The sequence below is a fragment of the Salvelinus fontinalis genome, chromosome 21 (genome assembly GCF_029448725.1).
Source record: "Salvelinus fontinalis isolate EN_2023a chromosome 21, ASM2944872v1, whole genome shotgun sequence".
NCBI lineage: Eukaryota > Metazoa > Chordata > Actinopteri > Salmoniformes > Salmonidae > Salvelinus > Salvelinus fontinalis.
Window position 1 is genome coordinate 33,239,820 of NC_074685.1, and position 12,265 is coordinate 33,252,084.

General features: G+C 39.7%; 7 protein-coding genes across 7 annotated transcripts; all 7 read right to left on the minus strand.

Moving 5' to 3' along the window:
• Positions 1 to 164: 164 nt before the first annotated feature.
• Positions 165 to 1,131, minus strand: LOC129819147 (heat shock protein 30-like). The gene has a single exon (XM_055875708.1). The coding sequence runs from the start codon at positions 948 to 950 to the stop codon at positions 306 to 308; it is 645 nt and encodes a 214-aa protein (XP_055731683.1). The 5' UTR covers positions 951 to 1,131; the 3' UTR covers positions 165 to 305.
• Positions 1,132 to 1,967: 836 nt separating this feature from the next.
• LOC129819148 (heat shock protein 30-like) lies at positions 1,968 to 2,779 on the minus strand. Its single transcript, XM_055875709.1, has one exon. It carries the CDS (start codon positions 2,739 to 2,741, stop codon positions 2,097 to 2,099), a length of 645 nt encoding a protein of 214 aa, XP_055731684.1. The 5' UTR covers positions 2,742 to 2,779; the 3' UTR covers positions 1,968 to 2,096.
• A 966-nt stretch (positions 2,780 to 3,745) lies between these two features.
• LOC129819149 (heat shock protein 30-like) lies at positions 3,746 to 4,712 on the minus strand. Its single transcript, XM_055875710.1, has one exon. The coding sequence runs from the start codon at positions 4,529 to 4,531 to the stop codon at positions 3,887 to 3,889; it is 645 nt and encodes a 214-aa protein (XP_055731685.1). The 5' UTR covers positions 4,532 to 4,712; the 3' UTR covers positions 3,746 to 3,886.
• Positions 4,713 to 5,548: 836 nt separating this feature from the next.
• LOC129819150 (heat shock protein 30-like) lies at positions 5,549 to 6,360 on the minus strand. The gene has a single exon (XM_055875711.1). It carries the CDS (start codon positions 6,320 to 6,322, stop codon positions 5,678 to 5,680), a length of 645 nt encoding a protein of 214 aa, XP_055731686.1. The 5' UTR covers positions 6,323 to 6,360; the 3' UTR covers positions 5,549 to 5,677.
• A 966-nt stretch (positions 6,361 to 7,326) lies between these two features.
• LOC129819151 (heat shock protein 30-like) lies at positions 7,327 to 8,293 on the minus strand. Its single transcript, XM_055875713.1, has one exon. It carries the CDS (start codon positions 8,110 to 8,112, stop codon positions 7,468 to 7,470), a length of 645 nt encoding a protein of 214 aa, XP_055731688.1. The 5' UTR covers positions 8,113 to 8,293; the 3' UTR covers positions 7,327 to 7,467.
• Positions 8,294 to 9,129: 836 nt separating this feature from the next.
• Positions 9,130 to 10,028, minus strand: LOC129819152 (heat shock protein 30-like). The gene has a single exon (XM_055875714.1). It carries the CDS (start codon positions 9,901 to 9,903, stop codon positions 9,259 to 9,261), a length of 645 nt encoding a protein of 214 aa, XP_055731689.1. The 5' UTR covers positions 9,904 to 10,028; the 3' UTR covers positions 9,130 to 9,258.
• An 880-nt stretch (positions 10,029 to 10,908) lies between these two features.
• Positions 10,909 to 11,875, minus strand: LOC129818711 (heat shock protein 30-like). Its single transcript, XM_055874870.1, has one exon. The coding sequence runs from the start codon at positions 11,692 to 11,694 to the stop codon at positions 11,050 to 11,052; it is 645 nt and encodes a 214-aa protein (XP_055730845.1). The 5' UTR covers positions 11,695 to 11,875; the 3' UTR covers positions 10,909 to 11,049.
• Between the last annotated feature and the right edge of the window lie 390 nt (positions 11,876 to 12,265).

The window sequence follows — 12,265 nt, forward strand, 5'->3', positions numbered from 1 at the left end:
ACATGTTAGAATCAGAACATTTTTAGGAGAGCTTTTTGAAAATTGAATATACTGAAAATGTTCACTGAAAATATTAGGCCAGTGAGCCTTTTGGAAAGTTAACTTTTGATGAGAAATAATGGTCATTATGTTGATATCCATTGAAGAGATCATAACAACTGCAATATTCTGTAAAATTTTATATTTTATTGATTAAATAAAATAGCATATCATATTGATTGTTACAAGATATGAAATATAAATGCCAACAGTTTCATAACATGAAAAATATGTATTAGAAAATGTATCATCTAGTGTATTAAAAATCAGTCCTCATGTGAAATGGTGTTCTCTTGTTTCTTCTGTGTGTCGGTGGTGCTTCCCTCTGTGTTTGACAGGAATTGTGGGGGTTTCACATCCAGGCTACAGTTGATGGGCACCACTCTCTCTGCCAACTCCTCCTCACCAGATAATGGATTCTTTGGTGCCTGGATGTGGAGCTTCCCGTCATGAGCCAGGGAGCAGGTGACTGTCTCAGGATTCACCCCTTCAGGCAGATATAACTCTTGTCTGAACTCTTGACATCTGTAAGAGTAGGAGCCTTCCCCATCATCCAGCTTCTTCTCTGTCTTCCCACTGACTTTCAGCTTCCTGCCCACCTGCTTGACAGACAACTCCTCTGGGGAAAAGTCTTTAGTGTCCAGTGTCAGGGCAAAGCCGTCTCCCTCTTTATCCATCTTGTAGGAGACTGGTTGGATGGCCACTGAGGATGGGACATTGTCCAACTCTTCAAAGATGTGCTGCTGGAGTTTCTCCATCAGCTCCAGACTGTTCTTGATCTCTAGCAGGTTTCTCTGCAGTAGATCCCGCTGGCTGAGAAGAGGTCGGACCTCTGGCCATAGACTGCGCACAGGCCAGTAGAAGTCCGTCAATGGGCTGAGGGAAGACTGGAATCCTCGGGAACACAGCATCTTCGGTCAATGTTGAGTGTTGAGTCTTGTGTGTTCAGTGTTGGATGTATTGGTTTCTGTCTCAGCAGGGGGACTTTCACAGCTTTTATATGCTGCCACTTGGAGCTCCAGTGTCTTCAGGAACATTCCTGTCATTGCCACAGTTCTCCACTGGGTGACACACTGCAGGGAAGTGGTGACGTCACTCCAGCCAGCTTCTAAATCAGGTAGTTCAGTAAAAAGCTGGATGGATTCCACAGTCCTGAGATATTAGTGGTGCTGTACTTAAAGCAGGTCACCTTTTAATGGTTTCACTGATGAATGGTTCACTTATCTTAAATATATTCATGACTTTAAAAAGTAGTTTCAACCATTTTGCTTTTCACATTAACAGTATGATGGATCATTGGCCATGAATATTCCTTGACATGCAATAGCATCAGCAAATCCCAACAAAATTGGACAAAAGATCACAAGCTACGTTTTAAAGAGAGTTTTTACCACAGGAGTCATTGCAAGAGAAGTCAAAATGTAATTGAACACATTCTAAAATAATCCAGTGAGAAAATCATATTTTGAAGAAAATAAAAGCAGATTGTACAGCATTATGAAATTGGTCATGTGTCGATTTTATGTTATTATATTATTGTTGAAAACTGATTTTTTTTTGTCTGGCATTATGTTTGTCATAAATTTACGTCAGTTTTTTTATAACTAAAACAATATTTTCTAGGTGTGGAAACAATTCACTCACATTCAATGATATAAAACAGGACAAATGATCAAATAGGACTACATTGCAATTCCTGACAAGTTCACAAAACATTTGTTTTCTGAAGTCAGGTTTATAAACATGTCATAAACATGTTAGAATCAGAACATTTTTAGGAGAGCTTTTTGAAAATTGAATATACTGAAAATGTTCACTGAAAATATTAGGCCAGTGAGCCTTTTGGAAAGTTAACTTTTGATGAGAAATAATGGTCATTATGTTGATATCCATTGAAGAGATCATAACAACTGCAATATTCTGTAAAATTTTATATTTTATTGATTAAATAAAATAGCATATCATATTGATTGTTACAAGATATGAAATTTAAATGCCAACAGTTTCATAACATGAAAAATATGTATTAGAAAATGTATCATCTAGTGTTTTAAAAATCAGTCCTCATGTGAAATGGTGTTCTCTTGTTTCTTCTGTGTGTCGGTGGTGCTTCCCTCTGTGTTTGACAGGAATTGTGGGGTTTTCACATCCAGTCTACAGTTGATGGGCACCACTCTCTCTGCCAACTCCTCCTCACCAGATAATGGATTCTTTGCTGCCTGGATGTGAAGCTTCCCGTCATGAGCCAGGGAGCAGGTGACTGTCTCAGGATTCACCCCTTCAGGCAGATATAACTCTTGTCTGAACTCTTGGCATCTGTAAGAGTAGGAGCCTTCCCCATCATCCAGCTTCTTCTCTGTCTTCCCACTGACTTTCAGCTTCCTGCCCACCTGCTTGACAGACAGCTCCTCTGGGGAAAAGTCTTTAGTGTCCAGTGTCAGGACAAAGCCGTCTCCCTCTTTATCCATCTTGTAGGAGACTGGTTGGATGGCCACTGAGGATGGGACATTGTCCAACTCTTCAAAGATGTGCTGCTGGAGTTTCTCCATCAGCTCCAGACTGTTCTTGATCTCTAGCAGGTTTCTCTGCAGTAGATCCCGCTGGCTGAGAAGAGGTCGGACCTCTGGCCATAGACTGTGCACAGGCCAGTAGAAGTCCGTCAAGGGGCTGAGGGAAGACTGGAATCCTCGGGAATACAGCATCTTCGGTCAATGTTGAGTGTTGAGTCTTGTGTGTTCAGTGTTGGATGTATTGGTTTCTGTCTCAGCAGGGGGACTTTCACAGCTTTTATATGCTGCCACTTGGAGCTCCAGTGTCTTCAGGAACTTTCCTGTTATTGCCACACTTCTCCACTGGGTGACACACTGCAGGGAAGTGGTGACGTCACTCCAGCCAGCTTCTAAATCAGGTAGTTCAGTAACAAGCTGGATGGAGTCCACAGTCCTGAGATATTATTGGTGCTGTACTTAAAGCAGGTCACCTTTTAATGGTTTCACTGATGAATGGTTCACTTATCTTAAATATATTTATGACATTAAAAAGTAGTTTCAACCATATTACTTTTCACATTAACAGTATGATGGATCATTGGCCATGCATATTCATTGACATGAAATAGTCTCAGCAAATCCCAACAAAATTGGACAAAAGATCACAAGCTACGTTTTAAAGAGAGTTTTTACCACAGGAGTCATTGCAAGAGAGGTTCAAATGTAATTGAACACATTCTAAAATAATCCAGTGAGAATTCATATTTTGAAGAAAATAAATGCAGATTGTACAGCATTATGAAATTGGTCATGTGTCGATTTTATGTTATTATAATATTGTTGAAAACTGATTTTTTTTTGTCTGGCATTATGTTTGTCATAAATTTACGTCAGTTTTTTTATAACTAAAACAATATTTTCTAGGTGTGGAAACGATTCACTCACATTCAATGATATAAAACAGGACAAATGATCAAATAGGACTACATTGCAATTCCTGACAAGTTCACAAAACATTTGTTTTCTGAAGTCAGGTTTATAAACATGTCATAAACATGTTAGAATCAGAACATTTTTAGGAGAGCTTTTTGAAAATTGAATATACTGAAAATGTTCACTGAAAATATTAGGCCAGTGAGCCTTTTGGAAAGTTAACTTTTGATGAGAAATAATGGTCATTATGTTGATATCCATTGAAGAGATCATAACAACTGCAATATTCTGTAAAATTTTATATTTTATTGATTAAATAAAATAGCATATCATATTGATTGTTACAAGATATGAAATATAAATGCCAACAGTTTCATAACATGAAAAATATGTATTAGAAAATGTATCATCTAGTGTATTAAAAATCAGTCCTCATGTGAAATGGTGTTCTCTTGTTTCTTCTGTGTGTCGGTGGTGCTTCCCTCTGTGTTTGACAGGAATTGTGGGGGTTTCACATCCAGGCTACAGTTGATGGGCACCACTCTCTCTGCCAACTCCTCCTCACCAGATAATGGATTCTTTGGTGCCTGGATGTGGAGCTTCCCGTCATGAGCCAGGGAGCAGGTGACTGTCTCAGGATTCACCCCTTCAGGCAGATATAACTCTTGTCTGAACTCTTGACATCTGTAAGAGTAGGAGCCTTCCCCATCATCCAGCTTCTTCTCTGTCTTCCCACTGACTTTCAGCTTCCTGCCCACCTGCTTGACAGACAACTCCTCTGGGGAAAAGTCTTTAGTGTCCAGTGTCAGGGCAAAGCCGTCTCCCTCTTTATCCATCTTGTAGGAGACTGGTTGGATGGCCACTGAGGATGGGACATTGTCCAACTCTTCAAAGATGTGCTGCTGGAGTTTCTCCATCAGCTCCAGACTGTTCTTGATCTCTAGCAGGTTTCTCTGCAGTAGATCCCGCTGGCTGAGAAGAGGTCGGACCTCTGGCCATAGACTGCGCACAGGCCAGTAGAAGTCCGTCAATGGGCTGAGGGAAGACTGGAATCCTCGGGAACACAGCATCTTCGGTCAATGTTGAGTGTTGAGTCTTGTGTGTTCAGTGTTGGATGTATTGGTTTCTGTCTCAGCAGGGGGACTTTCACAGCTTTTATATGCTGCCACTTGGAGCTCCAGTGTCTTCAGGAACATTCCTGTCATTGCCACAGTTCTCCACTGGGTGACACACTGCAGGGAAGTGGTGACGTCACTCCAGCCAGCTTCTAAATCAGGTAGTTCAGTAAAAAGCTGGATGGATTCCACAGTCCTGAGATATTAGTGGTGCTGTACTTAAAGCAGGTCACCTTTTAATGGTTTCACTGATGAATGGTTCACTTATCTTAAATATATTCATGACTTTAAAAAGTAGTTTCAACCATTTTGCTTTTCACATTAACAGTATGATGGATCATTGGCCATGAATATTCCTTGACATGCAATAGCATCAGCAAATCCCAACAAAATTGGACAAAAGATCACAAGCTACGTTTTAAAGAGAGTTTTTACCACAGGAGTCATTGCAAGAGAAGTCAAAATGTAATTGAACACATTCTAAAATAATCCAGTGAGAAAATCATATTTTGAAGAAAATAAAAGCAGATTGTACAGCATTATGAAATTGGTCATGTGTCGATTTTATGTTATTATATTATTGTTGAAAACTGATTTTTTTTTGTCTGGCATTATGTTTGTCATAAATTTACGTCAGTTTTTTTATAACTAAAACAATATTTTCTAGGTGTGGAAACAATTCACTCACATTCAATGATATAAAACAGGACAAATGATCAAATAGGACTACATTGCAATTCCTGACAAGTTCACAAAACATTTGTTTTCTGAAGTCAGGTTTATAAACATGTCATAAACATGTTAGAATCAGAACATTTTTAGGAGAGCTTTTTGAAAATTGAATATACTGAAAATGTTCACTGAAAATATTAGGCCAGTGAGCCTTTTGGAAAGTTAACTTTTGATGAGAAATAATGGTCATTATGTTGATATCCATTGAAGAGATCATAACAACTGCAATATTCTGTAAAATTTTATATTTTATTGATTAAATAAAATAGCATATCATATTGATTGTTACAAGATATGAAATTTAAATGCCAACAGTTTCATAACATGAAAAATATGTATTAGAAAATGTATCATCTAGTGTTTTAAAAATCAGTCCTCATGTGAAATGGTGTTCTCTTGTTTCTTCTGTGTGTCGGTGGTGCTTCCCTCTGTGTTTGACAGGAATTGTGGGGTTTTCACATCCAGTCTACAGTTGATGGGCACCACTCTCTCTGCCAACTCCTCCTCACCAGATAATGGATTCTTTGCTGCCTGGATGTGAAGCTTCCCGTCATGAGCCAGGGAGCAGGTGACTGTCTCAGGATTCACCCCTTCAGGCAGATATAACTCTTGTCTGAACTCTTGGCATCTGTAAGAGTAGGAGCCTTCCCCATCATCCAGCTTCTTCTCTGTCTTCCCACTGACTTTCAGCTTCCTGCCCACCTGCTTGACAGACAGCTCCTCTGGGGAAAAGTCTTTAGTGTCCAGTGTCAGGACAAAGCCGTCTCCCTCTTTATCCATCTTGTAGGAGACTGGTTGGATGGCCACTGAGGATGGGACATTGTCCAACTCTTCAAAGATGTGCTGCTGGAGTTTCTCCATCAGCTCCAGACTGTTCTTGATCTCTAGCAGGTTTCTCTGCAGTAGATCCCGCTGGCTGAGAAGAGGTCGGACCTCTGGCCATAGACTGTGCACAGGCCAGTAGAAGTCCGTCAAGGGGCTGAGGGAAGACTGGAATCCTCGGGAATACAGCATCTTCGGTCAATGTTGAGTGTTGAGTCTTGTGTGTTCAGTGTTGGATGTATTGGTTTCTGTCTCAGCAGGGGGACTTTCACAGCTTTTATATGCTGCCACTTGGAGCTCCAGTGTCTTCAGGAACTTTCCTGTTATTGCCACACTTCTCCACTGGGTGACACACTGCAGGGAAGTGGTGACGTCACTCCAGCCAGCTTCTAAATCAGGTAGTTCAGTAACAAGCTGGATGGAGTCCACAGTCCTGAGATATTATTGGTGCTGTACTTAAAGCAGGTCACCTTTTAATGGTTTCACTGATGAATGGTTCACTTATCTTAAATATATTTATGACATTAAAAAGTAGTTTCAACCATATTACTTTTCACATTAACAGTATGATGGATCATTGGCCATGCATATTCATTGACATGAAATAGTCTCAGCAAATCCCAACAAAATTGGACAAAAGATCACAAGCTACGTTTTAAAGAGAGTTTTTACCACAGGAGTCATTGCAAGAGAGGTTCAAATGTAATTGAACACATTCTAAAATAATCCAGTGAGAATTCATATTTTGAAGAAAATAAATGCAGATTGTACAGCATTATGAAATTGGTCATGTGTCGATTTTATGTTATTATAATATTGTTGAAAACTGATTTTTTTTTGTCTGGCATTATGTTTGTCATAAATTTACGTCAGTTTTTTTATAACTAAAACAATATTTTCTAGGTGTGGAAACGATTCACTCACATTCAATGATATAAAACAGGACAAATGATCAAATAGGACTACATTGCAATTCCTGACAAGTTCACAAAACATTTGTTTTCAGAAGTCAGGTTTATAAACATGTCATAAACATGTTAGAATCAGAACATTTTTAGGAGAGCTTTTTGAAAATTGAATATACTGAAAATGTTCACTGAAAATATTAGGCCAGTGAGCCTTTTGGAAAGTTAACTTTTGATGAGAAATAATGGTCATTATGTTGATATCCATTGAAGAGATCATAACAACTGCAATATTCTGTAAAATTTTATATTTTATTGATTAAATAAAATAGCATATCATATTGATTGTTACAAGATATGAAATATAAATGCCAACAGTTTCATAACATGAAAAATATGTATTAGAAAATGTATCATCTAGTGTATTAAAAATCAGTCCTCATGTGAAATGGTGTTCTCTTGTTTCTTCTGTGTGTCGGTGGTGCTTCCCTCTGTGTTTGACAGGAATTGTGGGGGTTTCACATCCAGGCTACAGTTGATGGGCACCACTCTCTCTGCCAACTCCTCCTCACCAGATAATGGATTCTTTGGTGCCTGGATGTGGAGCTTCCCGTCATGAGCCAGGGAGCAGGTGACTGTCTCAGGATTCACCCCTTCAGGCAGATATAACTCTTGTCTGAACTCTTGACATCTGTAAGAGTAGGAGCCTTCCCCATCATCCAGCTTCTTCTCTGTCTTCCCACTGACTTTCAGCTTCCTGCCCACCTGCTTGACAGACAACTCCTCTGGGGAAAAGTCTTTAGTGTCCAGTGTCAGGGCAAAGCCGTCTCCCTCTTTATCCATCTTGTAGGAGACTGGTTGGATGGCCACTGAGGATGGGACATTGTCCAACTCTTCAAAGATGTGCTGCTGGAGTTTCTCCATCAGCTCCAGACTGTTCTTGATCTCTAGCAGGTTTCTCTGCAGTAGATCCCGCTGGCTGAGAAGAGGTCGGACCTCTGGCCATAGACTGCGCACAGGCCAGTAGAAGTCCGTCAATGGGCTGAGGGAAGACTGGAATCCTCGGGAACACAGCATCTTCGGTCAATGTTGAGTGTTGAGTCTTGTGTGTTCAGTGTTGGATGTATTGGTTTCTGTCTCAGCAGGGGGACTTTCACAGCTTTTATATGCTGCCACTTGGAGCTCCAGTGTCTTCAGGAACATTCCTGTCATTGCCACAGTTCTCCACTGGGTGACACACTGCAGGGAAGTGGTGACGTCACTCCAGCCAGCTTCTAAATCAGGTAGTTCAGTAAAAAGCTGGATGGATTCCACAGTCCTGAGATATTAGTGGTGCTGTACTTAAAGCAGGTCACCTTTTAATGGTTTCACTGATGAATGGTTCACTTATCTTAAATATATTCATGACTTTAAAAAGTAGTTTCAACCATTTTGCTTTTCACATTAACAGTATGATGGATCATTGGCCATGAATATTCCTTGACATGCAATAGCATCAGCAAATCCCAACAAAATTGGACAAAAGATCACAAGCTACGTTTTAAAGAGAGTTTTTACCACAGGAGTCATTGCAAGAGAAGTCAAAATGTAATTGAACACATTCTAAAATAATCCAGTGAGAAAATCATATTTTGAAGAAAATAAAAGCAGATTGTACAGCATTATGAAATTGGTCATGTGTCGATTTTATGTTATTATATTATTGTTGAAAACTGATTTTTTTTTGTCTGGCATTATGTTTGTCATAAATTTACGTCAGTTTTTTTATAACTAAAACAATATTTTCTAGGTGTGGAAACAATTCACTCACATTCAATGATATAAAACAGGACAAATGATCAAATAGGACTACATTGCAATTCCTGACAAGTTCACAAAACATTTGTTTTCTGAAGTCAGGTTTATAAACATGTCATAAACATGTTAGAATCAGAACATTTTTAGGAGAGCTTTTTGAAAATTGAATATACTGAAAATGTTCACTGAAAATATTAGGCCAGTGAGCCTTTTGGAAAGTTAACTTTTGATGAGAAATAATGGTCATTATGTTGATATCCATTGAAGAGATCATAACAACTGCAATATTCTGTAAAATTTTATATTTTATTGATTAAATAAAATAGCATATCATATTGATTGTTACAAGATATGAAATTTAAATGCCAACAGTTTCATAACATGAAAAATATGTATTAGAAAATGTATCATCTAGTGTTTTAAAAATCAGTCCTCATGTGAAATGGTGTTCTCTTGTTTCTTCTGTGTGTCGGTGGTGCTTCCCTCTGTGTTTGACAGGAATTGTGGGGTTTTCACATCCAGGCTAAAGTTGATGGGCACCACTCTCTCTGCCAACTCCTCCTCACCAGATAATGGATTATTTGGTGCCTGGATGTGGAGCTTCCCGTCATGAGCCAGGGAGCAGGTGACTGTCTCAGGATTCACCCCTTCAGGCAGATATAACTCTTGTCTGAACTCTTGACATCTGTAAGAGTAGGAGCCTTCCCCGTCATCCAGCTTCTTCTCTGTCTTCCCACTGACTTTCAGCTTCCTGCCCACCTGCTTGACAGACAACTCCTCTGGGGAAAAGTCTTTAGTGTCCAGTGTCAGGGCAAAGCCGTCTCCCTCTTTATCCATCTTGTAGGAGACTGGTTGGATGGCCACTGAGGATGGGACATTGTCCAACTCTTCAAAGATGTGCTGCTGGAGTTTCTCCATCAGCTCCAGACTGTTCTTGATCTCTAGCAGGTTTCTCTGCAGTAGATCCCGCTGGCTGAGAAGAGGTCGGACCTCTGGCCATAGACTGTGCACAGGCCAGTAGAAGTCCGTCAAGGGGCTTAGGGAAGACTGGAATCCCCGGGAACACAGCATCTTCGGTCAATGTTGAGTGTTGAGTCTTGTGTGTTCAGTGTTGGATGTATTGGTTTCTGTCTCAGCAGGGGGACTTTCACAGCTTTTATATGCTGCCACTTGGAGCTCCAGTGTCTTCAGGAACATTCCTGTCATTGCCACAGTTCTCCACTGGGTGACACACTGCAGGGAAGTGGTGACGTCACTCCAGCGAGCTTCTAAATCAGGTAGTTCAGTAACAAGCTGGATAGAGTCCACAGTCCTGAGATATTAGTGGTGCTGTACTTAAAGCAGGTCACCTTTTAAAGGTTTCACTGATGAATGGTTCACTTATCTTAAATATATTTATGACTTTAAAAAGTAGTTTCAACCATATTGCTTTTCACATTAACAGTATGCTGGATCATTGGCCATGCATATTCATTGACATGCAATAGTCTCAGCAAATCCCAACAAAATTGGACAAAAGATCACAAGCTACGTTTTAAAGAGAGTTTTTACCACAGGAGTCATTGCAAGAGAGGTTCAAATGTAATTGAACACATTCTAAAATAATCCAGTGAGAATTCATATTTTGAAGAAAATAAATGCAGATTGTACAACATTATGAAATTGGTCATGTGTCGATTTTATGTTATTATAATATTGTTGAAAACTGATTTTTTTTTGTCTGGCATTATGTTTGTCATAAATTTACGTCTGTTTTTTAATAACTAAAAATAATATTTTCTAGGTGTGGAAACGATTCACTCACATTCAATGATCTAAAACAGGACAAATGATCAAATAGGACTACATTGCAATTCCTGACAAGTTCACAAAACATTTGTTTTCAGAAGTCAGGTTTATAAACATGTCATAAACATGTTAGAATCAGAACATTTTTAGGAGAGCTTTTTGAAAATTGAATATACTGAAAATGTTCACTGAAAATATTAGGCCAGTGAGCCTTTTGGAAAGTTAACTTTTGATGAGAAATAATGGTCATTATGTTGATATCCATTGAAGAGATCATAACAACTGCAATATTCTGTAAAATTTTATATTTTATTGATTAAATAAAATAGCATATCATATTGATTGTTACAAGATATGAAATATAAATGCCAACAGTTTCATAACATGAAAAATATGTATTAGAAAATGTATCATCTAGTGTATTAAAAATCAGTCCTCATGTGAAATGGTGTTCTCTTGTTTCTTCTGTGTGTCGGTGGTGCTTCCCTCTGTGTTTGACAGGAATTGTGGGGGTTTCACATCCAGGCTACAGTTGATGGGCACCACTCTCTCTGCCAACTCCTCCTCACCAGATAATGGATTCTTTGGTGCCTGGATGTGGAGCTTCCCGTCATGAGCCAGGGAGCAGGTGACTGTCTCAGGATTCACCCCTTCAGGCAGATATAACTCTTGTCTGAACTCTTGACATCTGTAAGAGTAGGAGCCTTCCCCATCATCCAGCTTCTTCTCTGTCTTCCCACTGACTTTCAGCTTCCTGCCCACCTGCTTGACAGACAACTCCTCTGGGGAAAAGTCTTTAGTGTCCAGTGTCAGGGCAAAGCCGTCTCCCTCTTTATCCATCTTGTAGGAGACTGGTTGGATGGCCACTGAGGATGGGACATTGTCCAACTCTTCAAAGATGTGCTGCTGGAGTTTCTCCATCAGCTCCAGACTGTTCTTGATCTCTAGCAGGTTTCTCTGCAGTAGATCCCGCTGGCTGAGAAGAGGTCGGACCTCTGGCCATAGACTGCGCACAGGCCAGTAGAAGTCCGTCAATGGGCTGAGGGAAGACTGGAATCCTCGGGAACACAGCATCTTCGGTCAATGTTGAGTGTTGAGTCTTGTGTGTTCAGTGTTGGATGTATTGGTTTCTGTCTCAGCAGGGGGACTTTCACAGCTTTTATATGCTGCCACTTGGAGCTCCAGTGTCTTCAGGAACATTCCTGTCATTGCCACAGTTCTCCACTGGGTGACACACTGCAGGGAAGTGGTGACGTCACTCCAGCCAGCTTCTAAATCAGGTAGTTCAGTAAAAAGCTGGATGGATTCCACAGTCCTGAGATATTAGTGGTGCTGTACTTAAAGCAGGTCACCTTTTAATGGTTTCACTGATGAATGGTTCACTTATCTTAAATATATTCATGACTTTAAAAAGTAGTTTCAACCATTTTGCTTTTCACATTAACAGTATGATGGATCATTGGCCATGAATATTCCTTGACATGCAATAGCATCAGCAAATCCCAACAAAATTGGACAAAAGATCACAAGCTACGTTTTAAAGAGAGTTTTTACCACAGGAGTCATTGCAAGAGAAGTCAAAATGTAATTGAACACATTCTAAAATAATCCAGTGAGAAAATCATATTTTGAAGAAAATAAAAGC